Raw genomic sequence first — 20,418 nt, 5'->3', positions numbered from 1 at the left:
ACTGGAGAGTGTGATGCTAAGTGAAATAAGCCATACAGACAAAGACAGATACCATATGGTTTCACTCTTATGTGGATCCTGAGAAACGTAACAGAAACCCATGGGGGAGGGGAAGGAAAAAAAAAAAAAAAAGGGTAGAGGGGGAGGAGGCCAACTCCATGTTGCTAAAAAAGGCCATAAGAAACATATGAGGGTACATGGGGGGTGGGAGGGAGGGCAGGGTGGTAGGGAGGGCAGGGTGGGTGATGGGTATTGAGGAGGGCACCTTTTGGGATGAGCACTGGGTGTTGTATGGAAACCAATTTGACAGTAAATTTCATATATTAAAAAATAAAAAAAAATAAATTAATTAATAGGTATAATTTAAATCTCTACTAGCAAATAACATTTATTTTAATAAAGTATTTGAGTTAAGATTAGCCAATTTGGAATTAATAAATTGTCAGTCCATTTGCTTGCCAATAATTTACTTAAAAGCTGGAAATAATTAGTGTTCTTTTGAATTGGCACAACAAGCCCAGCATAATTTTTCTTATTTGATGTAATTGAATCTGCGTTTCTCTTTTATGGAAAAACCTGTGCTACACCATACTTAATAAACAAGAAAGACTTTACATTTCTAAAAAAAAAAAAAAAAATCCTTTTGTTCAAGGAGGTCACATGTAAGGCTTAAAGAAAATTATTTCCAATCCTCTTTATTCAAATATCCACTAATATATGTTCGGGTTGAATAATTTTATTGGGGAGAGGTGAACATTTGTTAAAACTTTTAAAACAGACATTTTAAATGTAAATTACTATGTAATACCAGTTTTTATTTAAAAACATTTTATTAGTGACCACTACAAATATACTGGAATTCCTTTTTTAACTGACTTTATAACTTAAAGATATTACAATATCTTTACTATTTTTCCATTTGGTATTGAAGCCACATTTTATATAGAAATGTTTTTTATGTTGTCTTTCTATGATAAAAATGAAATTTCTGAATAAGATATGAGTGTGAACTTTCATATCACTCTCTACTGTCATTTTCATGGAGACCAATCTCTCCCACTGATTATTAGCATACCAATGCTAAAACAAGAATTCAATCTTAGGATCCTGGGTTCTCTAGTTGAGCCAAAGGACCAAGTGTGACTTGGTCACATTTTATTTATAATGTAAAGTGGACTACTCACTAAAATTTTAGGGAACAGTTCAAATTCTACCACCAGTCTACAATTTATAACAAGTAAATTTTCATAAATCATCATGAAACCACTTAAATTGGATTTAACAGGGTTATTCAATCCATCACTTTTAATTTGGAATCATAAGAGAAAATTTTGCAAAGAGGGCCCTCTGAAGACACTTCTTTCTTAGGACACTTATTCATTTACAGGGGCTATTTTCTTGCTCTTTCAAAGACTACATCTAAACAAAAAGGGGTTTCTATTGTTTCAAACACTAATTCAATTCATTTAGCACTACTTGTGACATAACAATTTTGTGAAAAATAACTTCACATCCCCCATATTAAAGAAAAACAAAACTAGAAGTGTAATGTGTTGAGCTTAAAGATCACCTGTTACAAGTTAAATTTATTTACAGACACCATATACTCTAAATGGTATGTTTTTGTTCAAACTGACAAAATTTGAGGAAATCTGTTTCCTTAAGAAAGCACCTAAAAGCAATACAATGACATTTCAACAAATTAGCTGCTTCCATTTATACATGCTAAAAAAGTGTTCATAAAAGGGAGCAGTGTATCAGCAATACAATTTCCAAACTTGTAACTTTTAACATTGTAACATACAGAATATGACCACAAAAGAACAGAAGTGAAAAGAAAACATCATTAAAAGTATTTTCTTTTACAATGCAAAGCAAATAAATCCTAAAGCACTTTAAAATATTGGGTTTTAGGACTTGACAAAATGGTCTTTATAAGAATACTTTTCAAACTGTAGTCCCACAAACCTCCCAATCCTGTTTTAATGTTAAGTTACAGACTCAATTATTTTTTTTAAATCCTCTATAAATGGAACTGCCATATTCATAGATCAATATAATTTTGATAAGCATTAAAAACTTTAAAAACTTCAAATTTTTTCTCAATTGTAAACTTTTAACTCTCTATATTTTCCAAGATGGATGAATCCTTCCAGATAATAGATCCATGCATGAAAAGAGTTTTAATCATATCTCAGACATTTTGCATATTGATCCTTCTCAATACCTAAAAACTAAAATATGGCTAAAGGCAAATTTTAAAAATTGTTTATTTTGCACGAATTTTAATAGAACATTTCTGAGATGATATTAACAAATGGAATTCGGGCCTAGGATATTTTCCCAGTTTTTTTGGAGAAGTTCATAACTGCTCCATCTCTGTTATTTTGTCTTTAATTTAAATAACTTGTCTTCAACTTTCCTTGACAAACTGGACATCAGTCACTATCAGAATATCTCTGAATTTAAAAGCTACAAATAGTCTACTAATATAACTTTAATAATTATGTGAAAACATCTGTGAAATGCAAGAATATTTTGGTTTAAAAAAATATGTACCTATAACTAACACCAACTGTGTCCCACTGATATGAATACTAGAACTATGTCAAACGATTTTTTTTTTTTGGTTTTGGTTAGGTTTCTGAGAAGAAAAAACAATTCCCAAACTAAGACTCAGTGTTGAATTTGTATAAAATAAAAGAGGAAAAGACAACATTTCTCTCTTGTAATGAAATGACATATGCTCTAGAGTCAAATTTAACTAACATCAATTAACTCCTTTAGGCAAAGAATCTGGAACTATTTTTATAGGAAAATTTTCCCATTTATTATCTTAATGAACAGAATGAGGTAATACGGTATCTTAAGAAAACTAGCCTAATCCTGGAGAGATACTCATACGCTATTAAAGATAGATATTTTTCTGTTTGGTTGGAACCAAAGGACAGCCTAGCTTGGAAAGAAAACCATGAGAGATCAAACTATAGCTTTCTCTTTAGTGATACCATTTCCATTCAACAGGTTTGGATTCTCTTTCTTGAGAAAATCTTATATACCAAGTCTGAGCTTTTATACTACAATGAAAACACATATTTGAAAATGTTAGGAGTGAGCTGGTAGCTTTCAGGCCATTCTTCCAGCAGTATGTAAAGCTTTAGGAGAACACCATAGAGAATTTCCTCTTTAGGGAAAAAGGAGTTCAAATTCTCAATAGAACCAAAGGAAACTAAGGGAGCACATGAGGGATGTTTCCAAACAGCTTCAGAATTGTGCTATTCAGCATAAAATTCTGTGGAAATACTGAATCTTTACCCATGACTCATAACTACTATAGTTCTTTTATTCCTAAATACTTTTCCCATATCTTTTGGAATTGTTTTTTGGTACTTAAACATAGCATATACTATTTCAGTTTTATGTGCAAGCACTCCCCCAACTGAAAACTAAAGATTATACTTTAGTACAGAAAGATCATTTTTCAGCCAATACACTATGTTAATAGATTACTAAATTTTCTCTTTAATGTAGTATTTATAAATTCTTTATTTTCCCAAGCAAAGAGGCGAATCCATATAATGTTTAAAACAGGGTTGTATGATTGATAAATATGTGCATGTGTAAATACACATAAATACATTTTAAATATAATTCTTTAACAATATACTGATGGCCAGTGGTGTGGTGGTATAAAACATCTTGGAAATATTTATTTGAAAATGCCATATTTTATGTACTTTTTGTGTCCAGTACTGTAATACAGAGAAGACAGATTAAGCACAGTTTATAAGTGACAAATTCTCAGAATATGCCTTTTGGATCATGCTGTGATGAAAAAACTTATGATGGTCAATGAAAACTGAGATGGAAAAAACAAAAAATCAGAAGCAAGTGAAAATGGTGAAGTTGTCTGATGGTCTTCTCTATATTCATTCAGGATAGTTCATCTTCTCTCTCATCTCCATTAATATTGGTTATGGATTATTTTCTTCATTATGGGAAAAACATTGTTTTAATTCTATTGGTAGATCTGCTAGCAGCATACCTGATGTAGTAGGCAAATAGTCAGATACCTGATGAATGTATGCAATTGTTGGATAAATTATAGTATTATGCAAAAACTCACATAAAGAGGCACTTGAGTAGCATGTTAGAAACTGATCTTTAGTAAGAGCAAAGTGAAAAAAATGCACTTCAATGAACAATAATGAAAATATTTTAACTTACTGATACTATCTCCAGATATATTAATACATTAGACAAATAGGTCCTAAAAATGATAAATACCATCCATAGCTAAAAAAAAATGCCTGTTTTTTTGCTATCTGCCATTTAGAGTCTCTAAAAGATAATGATAAAAAATGTTCACATTCATAGTTGGTCATTTTCATTCTTTTCAACTTATTTAGGGGAAAAAATGAAGACACTTATATAATTTTGATCGCAGTATTGATTTTACCAGCTGGATGGTATTATTCTTCAGATCAACAACACTATTTGACAGTTGACAAATTGTTAATGTCCAGTGTTTTTTCAGAAATATTTTTTTCAGTGTTCCTTGAAATAACAGTAGGATTTTGTATCTAACCCAATTTAATTGGAAAACAAAATAAGTGCTTATAAAGTCCAGAGTTTTAATCTCTTCTGAATCTGTTGTCTTTGAAATTAGGCATTTTTGTTAAGTATTGAAAACTCAGTGATGGTAATATTCACCGGAAAAAAAATGGTGAAGTGAATGAAACACAGGAATTGATTGAATAAAAAAATGTTGGCACTTATCTTTACTGTACCTTTGAATTTGAAAATATGAGTCTCTTATATTTTAATCAAAGATTCAGGCATCTGTTATGTATTTTTCAGGACAAATTTGAGTCTTACTTAAGACTTAGTAAGATCTGAAAATCATTTTAAGTGGTCCACAACATTTGAAAGTTATTATAGCTAATTAATAACACTTGAAAATCATTTACAGTGGTCAGTTTATAGATGATATTGTACTTACTATGATGGTTTAAGCTATAATTAATGGAAAATAGTTGATAACTGAAGAAATATAAAAAATAGATTTTAATTTTATGGATTTTAGAAACTTGCTTTTAAGAGGTGTTTAATTAAAGCAAAGTTTCTGGTGTGTGTGTGTGTGTGTGTGTGTGTGTGTGTGTGTGTTTAGACCACACCATTTGGCACATGAAAGTGCAGTGGTTGGTATGGTTGGAAAAAAATCGGTGGTGGTCCAGATGTTACATAATAATTAGGATACCCTCCCTCAGCAGCAAAGTATGGAGCAGGCTGATAAAAGCAAGTTACATTGTCTGTATTGGGTAGAATATTCTGTTCTCCAAGTACTTTTAAAGCCATAAGGGTGATCATATTGAGTGTCTGCCTTCTTTCATGACCCATAAGGCAAACAGTGCTTTCATTCACAACTCCACGCAAGGTCATAAGGTAGTCATATTTGCTATTTTCTTCACCTATGAAATGGTTACGGAGGTATGATTCAATCTTCTTTTGCTGTTCTACTACATCAGGAAAATCAATGAAGAATCTAGAACACATGTAACGTTCCAGTGTCTTGATTTCTGCTTCACAAGCTGGTTTAAAATCACGAACCAGCAAGTTGCTGTACTTCAGAAGGCCACCACCTCTAATCTCTTCAGGTTTTCTAGTAGATATAAGCTTGTATTGCAAATGTGTCATTGCTTCTTGGAAGTCTCCATACATGCTTTCAGCTATCACAACAGGATAACATTCTTTGGTTAGCCTAGCATTTTTGTCACTGTAAAATTCTAACATGGGATCCAAAACAATTTGAAAGGAATCAACACTAAATTCAAATTGTCGTCTGAGTGAATTCACAAATTTTAGCTCTACATTTTTTCCAGTGTTGTTTGAAAGAGAAATGAGACTCCAACGATCATGCATATTGCAAACTTTGACCATCTTCTGCACATAAGCCTCTTTCATGGTCTTTAGGGTGATCTTTTCCTTTTTCACACCTTTTGGTAAAAAGTCCAGTAGACAACCTAGAACTGCATTCTTAACAACTTGAAATTCCTGATCACTTGGTAATTCAACACCAAAAATAACATCAAGATCCTTATAGCTGATTCCACTGTGGCTTGCAAGTATATAACTTGCTGTGGAACCATTCAATCGGGAATCTTTAACAATAATTCCTTGCTCTATCAATTGGTCTTTCACAACATGAATGATATCTTTTGGTTTTACCTCCAATGTGGGGAAATTTCCCCTTCCATGAATTGGAATTACTTCATCTAACACTTGATCCAGTATTATAACTTGATCCCAAGTGAGATTGCTAAATCTGATTTCAGACATTGTAAGGTCAGGAGATCAACTAGAAAGCAAGCAAATATTGAGAGGAAATGTTAGCATCACAAAATCAGTTGTTAAAGCATACGAAAAAGTTAAAAATAGACTTACCCTCATAAACAAAACTAATACTAGGAAGTAAATTGTCACTGTTCCTAATTGTGTTTAAATCTATTTTTTAAAGTTTTTATTTAAATTCCAGTTAGTTAACATACAGTGTAATATTAGTTTCAGGTGTACAATATAGTGATTCAACACTTTCATTCAATAGCCAGTACTCATCACAGCAAATGCACTCCTTAATCCCCATCACCTATTTTACCCATTTCCCCACCCACCTTCCCTCTGGTAACCATAAGTCGTTCTTAATAGCTAAGTGAAATAAAAGCCACTATGATTATGTCAAAATTGTTAGATCCACTGGTGCATACAAACAGACATTCTCAAGGAATTGTTAGAAATGTAATTATTTTGTTATGTAAGATGGTGGCCTTTCTCAATCTTTCTTCATGTAAATACTATAATGATTGTATTTGGTATAATTTTTTTTTCATGAAATAACCATAGTACATCACTGACATTAGTTGTCGCTAATTTCAAGTGAGATCAAAGAGCATGTCTGTGTGTGTTAGACCCAGCTGACTGAAGGCATGATGTTTGGAAGCAATGCATAGAATCTTTAATCCAAAAGATTTAAGGCATTATGGTTTCATATATATTACTGCTCTCATTTTAAAGATTACTGAAGTCCATTAGGTTATGAATTCCTTGAATTGCCTGAGGATATAAGGATAGTACCTAACTTATCATCTCTTCTATGTGCCCAGTAACTCTAAGAAATGTTGAAGGAGGAGCACCTGGGTGGCTCAGTCGGTTAAGTGTCTGACTCTTGATTTTGGCTTAGGTCATGATCTCAAGGTTTGTGAGTTCAAGCCCCACCTTGGGCTCTATGCTGACAGTGCACAGCCTGCTTGGGATTCTCTCTCCCCTTCTCTTTCTGCCACTCCCCTGCTTGCACATTCTTTCTCTCTCAAAATAAAGAAATAAAAAAAATAAATGTTGAAGGAAATAATAAATGTCATTTTAAGATGAAGAACAGGGAAAAAATGCAAAACAGGGGCACCTGGGTCAGTCAGTTGAGTGTCTGACTTAGGTTCAGGTCATGATTTCATAGTTCTTGGGTTCCAGACCCGCATCAGGCTCTGTGCTGACAGCTCAGAGCCTGGAGCCTGCTTTGGATTCTGTGTCTCCCTCTCTCACTGCCCCTCCCCATCTTGCACTCTCTCTCAAAAATAATAAATATGAAAAAACTAAAAAAAATAAATAAATAAAATGAAAAACAAATGAGACTACTATATTTTTCTCCAAAATGGGGGCAAAGATATAAAAAAACTGTAAGATTCCTGAGCTTTAAAAACTGTTTTCTGCAGATGTACAGTATGATATGCTCAGGAAACTTTACAGTTTGGAGTTAAGAAATTTAAAGTTATAAATACTATATATGCAATTGTTAAATATAAGTCTATTATGTAATTAGGTACAATTACAGTTGTTAAATGGATCTTCAAATACTCTAGTAAGCTGTCAAGCAGATATATCTAGGAAAATAAATAAAGCTAGTTATGGATGTAGCTTTGGGTTTAGGCTTTCTTTCATGAATACTAGAAATTTAAAAAAACATATGAAGTTTAAGGCAGATTTATATAGATAGTATTCATATTTTTCCCATGTAAATGTGTATAGATAGTATTCATACTTTTCCCATGTAAGGAGGTATTAGAACAGAATATCAATATTTAGAATTTAGTGTTGTATATTTCCCTAGTAGACTAGAGTAAATATTATCATCTTATTTGACATCTGTAGAATCAGCTTTTTTCTCTTTTTTTGCTTTTATTTGCTTATTTCCAGTATAATTAACATACAATGTTATATTAGTTTCAGATGTACAATATGGTGATTCAACAATTCTAATTTTTTTTTTTAACGTTTATTTATTTTTGAGACAGAGCATGAACGGGGGAGGGTCAGAGAGAGAGGGAGACACAGAATCTGAAACAGGCTCCAGGCTCTGAGCAGTCAGCACAGAGCCCGACGCGGGGCTCGAACCCACAAGCTGTGAGATCATGACCTGAGCCGAAGTCGGACGCTCAACCGACTGAGCCACCCAGGCGCCCCTCAACAATTCTATACATTACTCAGTACTCATCACACATCATGATAAATGTAGTCTTTTTTTTTTCTTGAGAGACACAGAAATAGACGGCACAAAGGAGGGAGGGACAGAGACAGAGAATCCCATGAGGGGCAGAGAAAGACAGAGAGAGAAGCAGGGCTCACCTGAAGTGGGCCTTGTGTTTTTTGCCTGAAGTGGGGTTTGTGCTCACCTGAAGCAGGGCTCGAGCTCACCCAATGTGTACTTGAACTCACAAACCATGAGATCATGACCTGAGCTGAAGTCAGATGCTTAACAACTGAGCCACCCAGGAGCCCACAGTAAGTGTACTCTTCATCCCCTTCCTCTGTTTCACCCGTCCCTCCACCCACCTCTCCTCAGGTGACCACCAGTTTGTTCTCTGTGTTCTGAGTTTAAGAGTCTGTGTTTTTGTTTGTCTCTTTATTTCTTTCTTCATTTGTTTCTTAAATTCCACTTATGGGTGAAATCACATGGTATTTGGCTTTCTCAGACTGACTTTGGTAGTCCAAGCACGGGCAAAAGATCAATTAAGGAATGGCAAATCTATGTCAGTGGGAATATAAGACTAAATCTATTGTTTCTGTATATGAAATCACCATATATATGAATAAAAGTACTTATTTTTATTATGTGATGAAATGGGCCATGTAATGTATTGTTTCATTTTAAGCCACATTAATTACTAATGCTCAGAAAGTTTTATTAGCAATGTCAATATCCAAATCAATCCTTAAAGATGAATGGGCTGAACTGACTACACACCAGGCTGTTGGAGTTTGGTTATTCATCCATCAAGTGAAATAGTATGTATATTGACTTTAGAACATTAGAAAAAATAAAATGTTACATGAAGAATAGAATATGCAGTAAAAACTGGCATGCCTATTACCTAATTTCTCTTCCTGAATTGTCACTGAATTGTTTCAAGCTAACAAAGTTTGTTATCCTCAAATTCTCAATCTAGAAAAATGATAATTCATAACATTGGCTGGCTTCATGTAAGGGCCTAAGGAAGATCAAGCATTTACCTAATATTTTAGAAATATCACATGTAAATTATTTAACTTTAATTGATACAGAAAAAGTTTCCAAGTTCCTTTTTAATATGTAAATTTCTTTTGCAAATGGCAATTTTCCTTTCCTTAATGGTAAATTTCCTTTGTTAATATTAGTTAAAAGTTTAAAATTCAATGGTCTATTACCAGGCCTACAATCCCCATGTGAACCTAAACCTTTAATCACCAATCATCTGAAAATAAAGATCACTTACACTGATATACTGACGTTATTAAAATTACCACATTCGGGGCACCTGGGTAGCTCAGTCAGTTGAGTGTCCACTTCGGCTCAGGTCATAATCTCGCGATTCTTGGGTTCCAGCCCCATGTCGGGCTCTGTGCTGACAGCTCAGAGCCTGGAGCCTGCTTCGGATTCTGTGTCTCCTCCTCTCTCTGCCCCTCCCATTCTCATGCTCTGTCTCTCTCTTTCTCTCAACAATAAATAAACGTTAAAAAAATTAAAAAAAAATTACTGCATTCTTATCCATACAGAAGTTTCCAGGATATTTATGTGCAAATAAAACCATCCAAAGACATGACTAAGTTAACTGTCAGAATGCGGGAGTCCTTGATCAAAAGGTGTCCTTCAAATCAAGAAATAGGAAGTCTTACTTTGTATCTTGAATCTGCTCATAGATATAAGAGGAGGAAGGGAAGGGTCAGAATTTTGTTTCCCAGGCAGAATAATACTATGATCTTTCAAGGACAAGAAATATGTTGTCCAAAGGTTAACTTTACCTTACACTAGAGAAGTGGTGTAGGGAAATTGATCTTCATTGAACAACTATAGAGTTGCTGCTTGATTACCCTATGTTAATGATACCCTATGTTAATTACCCAAATTTCTGGTTTTCAGAATTATCTAGAGAGCTTTAAAAAAATACACATACAGAATATTTTAGGCCTGGTATTTCTTGTTACAAAAGTAACAGTGACACCAACTTGCTAAAATGTAGGAAAACTGTCTTTGGTTGAGCAATATATTACTTAAATATAAAAATTGGAGCTTTGATAAACAGCTATTTTCTCTCATGTTTCTCTATGCACAACTATGTAAACATACTTTTTCTTAAGTTTATTTATTTATTTTGAGAGGAACAGACAGCATGAGAAGGGGAGGGGCAGAGAGAGAGAATCCCAAGCAGGCTCCACACCACCAGCACAGACCCCGATGCAGGGCTGAACCCACAAAACCGTGAGATCATGACCTGAGCCAAAACTGAGAGTTGGATGCTTAACTGACTGAGGCACCTAGGCGCCCCCATAAGCATACTTTTTAAATCAAGCCTACTTCTCTACTGAATTAACATTATTACCAGCTGAGGAATTTCAAGCTACCATCTCACCAATCACCTCTACAGCTAAATATACAGGAAATGCAAATTAGAATTTTAAAAAACAGTTTTAGAGAAAAGCATAGTTATGAAAATAAATCTGTGATACACAAAAACACATATATACATATAGACATACATGAGCATACAAAATATTATGAACTATATGTCACAATGGAATAAATATACATGATTTATATTGATCTGGAATCTATATATGCCTCCATCAATGCTCACCACTATAAACATGGATAATCAAGATTTGAGAGTAATGTTATGTTTTCCTGGCACATCTACTATTTTAGCATAATGCACAATATCCATATAATGTTGTAGTTACAGATTTCACACATGGCACTAAAATAATAAGACTTATCTTCATGTGTGGGTTATGGCTCAGCAGTTAACTTCATATAGCAAAATAAAATACTTATACATCAATAAAAAAATTATAAAACTTGGAAAATTTAATTTGAATTGCTGAACCAAAGATCACGGCTAAATATAAACTTTGGATGACTGATGGATATCATATTAAAGGTGGTAAAATGCCAACAAAACCATTCACAATGCTTAAGTTTATCTTGGATACAGTGCAGTTCTTAGTTACTGAAAGTATGTTTATTGAACATAAAATATAAAGCTATATTTTCAAAGACTAACAGCTCAAATTATAGGCAGAAATCCTTCAATAATGCATCATGTAAACTCAAACAGAAGTACAAAATCTGAAATTCCTATTCATCTCCAAATGAGGAAATCAGCAGTAGTTCACTATTTTGCAGAGTATATAAATCTTGTTCTCTCTGACTTCTCCCAATTTACTCATCCTTAAAGCTATCACTTTTTCCATCTACTTTAACTAATATTAGTGTGCCCCAAATGTATCCAACTATAGTAAACACAGAACGTGGTTTCCATTATTCAATTGGTTAAATTCACTGGAGTGCAAGGCAAGGTGAGTAAGCTGCCAAGATTTCACAAAGAATTGCAAATAGATACTTATATAATAAAGCATAATTGTTCTCCCTATCATCACCTTATGGTCCTTCTGACTACAGGAAAAAAAGGAAAACTTAGCCACTGCTTTCAATTTGTATTAATACTAGAATAGTATTTCCAAAGAGAGAGAAAAAAGGCTTAAGACTTACGCTGGAAAGACTACCTCAAGAATGCAATACAGTTGAATTAATGCGATGATTCAGTGGATCCTTTAATGAAGATAGGAATTTTCATTTTATCACTGAACAAAATAATGAATCAACCAGGAAAACTGCAGGCAGAAAAAAATGCAACGATGGGGTTCTTTGAAAAATGTTATGTACAAGTAATCTAGTGATCCTTGGCCAGTAGTCCTACAAATAATACACACACACACACACACACACACACACACACACACAGAGACATATATATACACAGACAGATAAAGAGAAAGACAGTTTCAGGTGTACAACAGTGATTCAACTTATCTGTACTTATGCTATGCTCAGCACAAGTGCTGATAGCTGAAGGTTTTAAAATGGGATACGTGAAGTTTTAAAAATGTATATAAAGTAAGATGGAAGTTAAAAAACTCTAAAAGAACCAGTTTTTCCTTTCAATTCACTAGTTCTTTGTTCTGCTAAAATCAGAGTATGTTTTGCTTACAAGGAGACATAGAAATAAGCCTGTGTATAGAGTCTAACTATAGATGCAAAATATTTTAAAGTAAATTCATTCTTTTTATTCAATTTTACTTTCTTTTAATTCCAGTATAGTTAACATGAAGTGTTATATTAGTTTCAGGTGTATAATATAGTGATTCAACAGTTCCATACATCACCCAGGGCTCATCATGACAAGAGCACTCCCTAATCCCCATCAGCTATTTCACCCATCCCCCCACAACCTCCCCTCTAGTAACCATCAATTTGTTCACAATAATTAAGAGTCTGTTTCTTGGCTTGTCTCTTTATTTTTCTTTGCTCGTTTTTTTTTTTTTTAATTCCACATGAGTGAAATCATATGGTATTGTCTTTCTATGACTGACTTATTTCAGTTAGCATTATACTCTCTAGCTCCATCCATGTCACTGCAAGTGGCAAGATTTCATTCTTTTTATGGCTGGATAATATTCCATTGCACTCTTAATAATAAATAATAACATTAAGTTCTGTGGACAACCCATAAAATTATTTTTATAAACATCATAATCACTATATATTTATCAATCTAAATAGGCAGCTATTTTATAATCTGTTAAAAATAAATATCTTGACTAAAAGTCATTGATTATAATAAAGTATTTGCGTGTTCATCTTTGTGGATTTTTCTGTTAGGCCATTACATTCAAAAGATTTAATTACAAAGAATTAATTTTACCTGAATTTTAATTTCAGGTAAGATTTAGCAAAGGATGAATGTTTTAAAGAAAAAGTGTAAACATTTGAAAGGGAAGCTGTGTATTTCCAAAGTTTTTAATACAGATAAAAATTCTAATATTTGTTTATAATCTAATTTAGAATGCTTATATGAAGCCTCTATTATTGTGTGTATGCAATTTTTATATGATTGACCACAGTGCTTAAGTTCTAGAACAAATCTTGTATCACAAAACACTATATTATTAATGCCATAATGCACTGTTGATGTTACAATTCTATAGCATTTAAAGATTTGGAAGTGACTTCTCACTATCAGTTCACTTTTGGCATTAGTCATTTTCAAATTTAGTTCTGAAGAATAAATCTCATCACATTGATGCTATAACAGTTCCAATTTACATTACTTCAAAAACTATTTTATTAGTACAGAATTCTACTAATAAAACAAATGGGTTTATTTTTCAAAGTTATAGCCTCTTACAAATGTACTTCAGACAATGATGAAACTTAAGAAAAAGATGTTTATTTAAATTTTTTTCTGAATTAAAAAATGTTTTAATTATGTTAAAAACACGTGTAATAACTATATTTTCAGTGAATAGAAGTGGCAAAGTGCTCAGAGATGTCACTGGACTTAAAATTAGGCTTAGGGGTACCTGGGTGACTCAGTCGGTTGAGTGTCTGACTCTTGGTCATGATCTCACAGTTTGTGAGCTCGAGCCCCACATCGGGCTCTGCGCTCACAGCTCGGAGTCTGCTTGGGATTCATTCTCTCTCTCTCTCTCTCTCTCTCTCTCTCCCCGTGTCCCTTCCCCACTTGCTCTCTCTCTCGCTCTCTCAAAAATAAACAACAACAAAAAAATAGGCTTGGGCCATGGAGCGAGTAGAAAAATGTCAACTTCTCATGTACCAAAAGATAGTAGAAGTGTTCAAGATTTCTAGTTTCTACTCATACTCATAAAAACGCAGGCAGGTAGATTCTATTTTGGTGTTATTAATATCCTAGTCTGTCATTCTCTTCACTTTATGTCCATCTCTTTTCAAACACTGCTTAGCTCTAATTTTCATTCTAATACTGTTTTTACAGAAAATTTGCATGAATTCTTGGTTTCCTGCCATTGATGATTAGGGAAATAACTTGTTCTTGAAATTCTTACATGTAGATAGAACCATGCTAAAAGAGGGTTTTTGAGTTAAAAAGCTAAGATAAAAGGTGCATTGGAATAATTAAGATCAACATGCCAGGGGTGCCTGGGTGGGTTAGTGGGTTAAGTGTCCTACTTCAGCTCAGGTCCTGATCTTGTGGTTCATGGGTTCGTGCCCCACATTGGGCTCTGTGCTGACAGCTCAAAGCCTGGAGCCTGCTTTGGATTCTGTGTCTCACTCTCTCCCCTCTCTACCCCCACCCATGCTCTGTCTCTTTCTCTCAAAAATAAACATTAAAAAAATTTATAAAAAAAGATCAACATGCCAGACACCTAGAGAAAACAATACAAAAGCCTAAATGAGAAATAGCTCTGGATTTAAAAGCATGATGCTCAGAAGCTTAAAAACGAGCTACCTTCCCCCAGGTTAAACCTCTGCCTCTAATTCCAGAGAAATCTTATCATTTCCTTCCCATTCTGCCCCAATCCATAAATATACTTTGTGTTTGTTTATAGTTTTTAACTTGCTGTGGATATTATTTGTTGCTTCAAAGTGTTAAAAGTGTGCAGTGTTCTAAGGAAATCATCTCCCAAATCCTTTCAGGTTTAGTGCCAATCCCTTACAGTGGGAAGTGAGAGAGCTCTCAGTAATACTTCTTTCTTCCTTTTTCCCTCTGCTCTTTATATAAGTGGCTGATAAAGGCTGATAGCTATGCAGATTCAACCAAATCAGGCTTCTTTTGCTTCTAATGTACCTGATACAAAGAGTTGCTGCCTCTCCAAACTGTCATTAACCTCAAATAGGGGAGCTGGCCAGAGAGAACTCTATTTCCCTTTGGAGGGAATGACAGGGTGCAGAGATCACTGAGAAGGCTCTGAAGTACAACAGGCTTCTGGGCAAGCTGTGAGCTAAAGCTACCTAGTGAGAACAAAGCTCCATCCCCTTAGCACTGACCCTGTTCAGTTCACCATGACTCTCACAATAAACCCAGTAACCAGGTAAACATTCTACAAGTCATTACAGATCTGTTGCCTCTTTGTAGATAACCCTGTCAACACACACAGATCAAGGATGCTCTGGAGACTAAAGGAGATTCCAGAATTATAGCCAACAACATATATACCTTCCATATGACTCAGGAACACTACCTGAAGAAGGAGGAAAGTAGGAACTCACTAAAATGCTCAAGGAAAAAGCCTCAGTATTAAAAAAAAAATCTGTTAGCCTGTTTCCCCTTCTCCCTTCACAGCACCTTCTTGGCCATAAGAATTCACTTCACCAACTATTGGTCTCTTCAAATCTGTCCAGACAACTGGAGGGGGGCAGGGATGCCATGCTACAATGAGGCTTGGGAGGGGGGGCTGCTGATAAGCACAGAGAAGAAGGGAAAGGGTGGCCAAAGAGAAAGAATGAGAAATGTAGAAATTAAAAGGAAAGGAATAAAGGGAGAAGGAAGGAAAGAGATTAAGAAAGTGTACAGAAAGCAAGCACTTGTATCAGCTGTTGCTGTCCAAGGGCAAGTGGGTAGGGACAGTATTTCCCCCAACAGACCCCTCTAGCTCCACTCACCTACCCTACAAACTTCCCTTCCTCCCAGGCTAATCCCCCTTGTAGTGTAAGACCACTTCTATGGCAACCTATAGGCACACAATTTAAGGTGGCCTATAGTGTTGAGCCTACCTTCCCCATGCCAGTGATCTCTCCATTACTTTCCTTTTTCCTTTAGTGCTGAACTTTCTCCAGTGGAATATTACTACTTTTTCTCCCTCCCCACACAGAAAACCAATTTCCTATCATCTCCCCAAATACTGTCTGACATGTCTTTCTCCAAAACACACACCTACCATATATCTTCCTCCTTCCTATACCTCTTCAATCATTGGCAACATAAACACAAACTTAAATTCATGCTCAGAGGGCAGTTTTTCTGAAACAAGTGGCTTTTTCCCCTCGTGTTCTCTTTTTTCCTTAAGTCTCTCCATCATGAGCACTTCCCTCTCTCACTGAATACCTTTTGCCCCTGGAAGCACACGGGTGACCCAGTCGGTTAAGCATCTGACTTCAGCTGAGGTCATGATCTCACTGTTCATGAGTTCAAGCCCTACATTGGGCTTGCTGCTGTCAGCACAGAGCCTACTTCAGATCCTCAGTCCCTCTCTCTCTGTCCCTCCACCATGTATGCTCTCTCTCTCAAAAATAAACAAACATTAAAAATATACCTTCTGCTCTTGGTTTGGCTAGAAATATAGGTCCTTATAGTTTCTCCCGTATCTATAGCTACTTCTAACAAGAGAAAACAGCTGGATAGCATTTTTAAAAATTGTTTTTAATGTTTATTTATTTTTGAGAGACAGAGCACAAGCAGGGGAGGGGCAGAGAGAGAGAGAGAGGGAGACACAGAATCCAAAGCAGGCTTCAGGCTCTGAGATGTCAGCACAGAACCCAACTTGGGACTTGAACTCATGAGCCATGAGATCATGACCAGAGCCAAAGTCAGACGCTTAACTGACTGAGCAACCCAGGTGCCCCTGGATGGAATTTTTTAAAGAGACAATTTCAAAATGCAATCTTTGATAATTTAAAATAGAATTGCCTTAATGAAATCCACTAAGTTTATAATCAGTAATATTAAATGTATTAATCTATTATTATTCATTTTAATTCCAGTATAGTTAACATACTGTGACAATATAATGATGCAACAATTCCATATATCATCCAGTATTCATCACAACAAGTACACCCCTTAATCTCCATCACCTAATTCACACATCCCCCGACCCACCTCCTCTCTAGTAATCATCAGTTTGTTCTCTAGTTAAGAATCTGTTTCTTGGTTTGTACCCCTGTCTTTCTCCTTTTTTTTTCTTTCCTCTTTTGTTTCTTTTTTTTAAAAGTAGAATTGCCTTAATGAAATCCACTAAGTTTATCATTAGTAACATTAAAAGTATTAATCTGATTATTGTTTCCAAACTTTACTTCCATTAAATTCTTCTACTAGCATAAAATAAAGTTCACTTTTAAGGGTACCTCAAGACTATACAAAAGAGACAACTAATGGGTGGTTTATAAAAGGAAAAGTAAATCTTGAAAGGAAGTTCAGTATTATAGAAAAAATATATATGTAAATATGCTTGATTACCTGGCTGCAATATTCTTTCACTGGTATGTAGTAAACACACTTGATACCTAAAAAAAGTGAGGTACAGACTCTAATACTTCACTTGAGAAATGTGTGAAGTTAAAATTTTCAAAATCATTCACTATCTGGCTATTTATTGCAATGTAAATGTGTTAGTCGATTAATCTGGAGAAAGTTGTAATTCCCTTACCCTGGAGTTGTGAATAAACATAATTCTTTATACTACATCAACATATCAGTTGTATTTTGTCTCTCATCTATCACTATTGACATAAGCACAGAGAGTAAGATATAAAAACAATTACTGATGCCCTTTTCATCACATTAACTGAGTTCTATTTTTTACCACAGCTCTAATTATAGACATAATTAGTAACAAAATAGCTAATTTTCTAAGAAATTCAGTGCATATTTTAGTTGAGTAAAGTAAGTTTTCAAATGAAATGTAATCACAATGTCAATTTCAATGACTACTCATAGCTGAAACTGAAAGGAAAAAGTAATTAAACTACCTTTTTATGGGATTTCTCACCGTGTCTTTTTGTAGCACACTTTTTTGAATTTAACAACACTACTACTCTGAAGATTAACTTCCTTCTCCAGAGTTCCCCATCAACTGATCTCCCCACATTCTCTGAAACTCACTTGCCACAACACAATGGATACTGTTGCCAGGAAACCAAGAATATTACTGTTGCATCATTAATGCTCTTATAAAAATATTTTAAAATGAGAAATTTATATAAGGAAATTCTAAGTCTGAAATCTCAAAAGAATCCAAAGCTACATGAGACATTTTAAACATTAAAAATGCATTCTTAAGTTACTTTGACTTTAATAAAAATAGTAAAGACAAATTTTTATAAATTTTTTAATGAAATTATCAAAATTGAGAAAATAGGCAAGCAAATAGATTATAGATAGGAAATATCTGTGAAAGCCAGTGATCCAAAGGAGATGTTTTGGATAGTCCATGTAGTCATTTTGCAGTGAAATGTAGAAGGGAATAAGTACACTTTGGAAGGGCCAAAGATCAAACAAGACACTTGCTCAATTTTTTCCTGGCACTAAAGTATATGTCAGAGGAAGAAGAAACAATTTTTGAATAACATCTAACAATACACATTATGTACATGAAGGAGATCATGTTAAATCAGAGCTTAATTTGAATAGGAAAATATATCTGTTCATTTTCTAAAGGAAAAATACATAAGTTACATGACATTTCATATGTAATACTGAATATAGATTTTAAAATTTTAACTTTTTGAGTGTAGAACATTTAAACATGTAATTAAGTGGTAATAATAACTAAAATTATATAATGCTCATAATGTGTCAGGTACTAAGTGCTTTAATTAAGTCATGTAATTCTCACTCAAAAAAATGTAAAGAAAATCAAAAGGCCCAAGATTCAGATGACAAAAACAAAGAACAAATTATACAAATAAATTAGTGAGTAGAGTAATAGATATAATAGCCCAGGATTAACGAAGAGATCAATAGGTACAAGTCGGGGGACGGGGTTTTAAGTAGAATTTAAAAAAATAAAACAATGTAGTAATAAAACAAGACAGCACATTTAACAGTGAAGAAGATGATGGAAGGAGTCTTGGGAAAATAAAAAGACAAAACAAAAGTCAAAAGACAACTATCATTAAGTAGCTGTTTAGTGATCCAAATGTCTTATTTAAGTCCCATTCACTCCAAAGGTTACAATTCCCAACTTGATTAATTGTGCCATATCTCTTTTGACTTAGTTTGATACATTTAAAAATTCATTAAATATACTTTTTTTTTTTCAAATATGAGTGATTTTAGAAATAACTGAGTGGGAACTGTCACATTTTAGGACAAAACACTGAATTTCTTCCATGAGCTCCAAAGAAAAGTTGTAGAGGAATCATGCTGTGAAGAGCCAGAAGGTTAGAAATTGGGATAATGAACACTGAATATGGTATAGACAGTGAAAAATCATTCTTAAATGGTTTTCTGAAAATAAACCTAGTAGAGTAACCAAAAACACTCAATATCTGAAGTACATAGGTGGATACATCCTTGACCATTGACCTCTATCCTGAATGGAAACTATCTGTCGTTAGCTTGAGCTACTCAGATAAAAAGCACGAACATCTCCTTCATGGTAGGCTTATCAGGATGAAGAACAGTTTCCCTAGGATTTTTCACTTCACCTTCTTTTACCAGTAAAATGTTGCTATATTTTAAAAGCTACACTATATTTTAGAGTGGCAGGTTCAGCCTGATTTTAATATGTATTTTTGTTTTTTTATTTCACTGATTCAGATTGGTGCTTAAAAACAAATACTCACTGGAGTAAACTCAAAGATTATATTTGGTGAACAATTTTAATATCAAAAATCCAGATCCCAATATCCATTTAATATCACTTTGGGAAAGGAAATGAATAAGAACAAACTGAAGGTATCAAAAGATCTTCAGGAAGAAATTAGAGTAATTTAAACAATGTAAAGTTATTGTGACACAATACAAAGCTCTTCTCTTCTAATATTTCTTTGTATATCAAGTAGTCTCTACTGATTTTTTAAAACAGCTAGATGTGCACTGGGAGTGCAGCTAAAGTTGGGACTATGTAAACATTACCACAGTACTTTATCTGAAATGCTTGGGTGGTAACAGGGCATCTTTTCAATGTCAGAATTTTTTTCAGATATTAGAAATGCAATATTGGAGTATATAGCAAATATAATATAATACCTCCATTGGGATTTGGAGTAGCATCCTCTAATCCAATACATTAATATTTTTTCAATGAAACTTGATTATTCACACCAAATGGAATAAATAAATATACTAATTAACA

At 34.1% G+C, this 20,418-nt stretch overlaps 1 protein-coding gene across 8 annotated transcripts in view; it reads right to left on the bottom strand.

Moving 5' to 3' along the window:
* Positions 1–2,883: 2,883 nt before the first annotated feature.
* Positions 2,884–20,418, bottom strand: part of TENT5D (terminal nucleotidyltransferase 5D) — a 92,770-nt gene continuing 75,235 nt past the window's right edge. For 2 of the 8 annotated variants that reach the window (XM_049644696.1, XM_049644700.1), the window contains 3 exons: positions 17,577–17,623; positions 12,074–12,195; positions 2,884–6,358 (listed from right to left, as the gene is read on the bottom strand). In XM_049644696.1, coding sequence (XP_049500653.1) covers positions 5,167–6,339 — 1,173 coding nt within the window. In that variant the 5' untranslated portion in view covers positions 6,340–6,358; positions 12,074–12,195; positions 17,577–17,623 and the 3' untranslated portion in view covers positions 2,884–5,166. Of the gene's footprint in view, positions 6,359–12,073; positions 12,196–17,576; positions 17,624–18,088; positions 18,191–20,418 lie in introns of those variants that run through there. The other 6 variants (XM_049644697.1, XM_049644702.1, XM_049644698.1 and 3 more) reach the window with 5 other exon arrangements.

The sequence above is a fragment of the Panthera uncia genome, chromosome X (genome assembly GCF_023721935.1).
Source record: "Panthera uncia isolate 11264 chromosome X, Puncia_PCG_1.0, whole genome shotgun sequence".
Lineage (NCBI taxonomy): Eukaryota > Metazoa > Chordata > Mammalia > Carnivora > Felidae > Panthera > Panthera uncia.
Note: the sequence above shows the minus strand (reverse complement) of the source record. Positions and strands in the feature narration are given on the sequence as shown.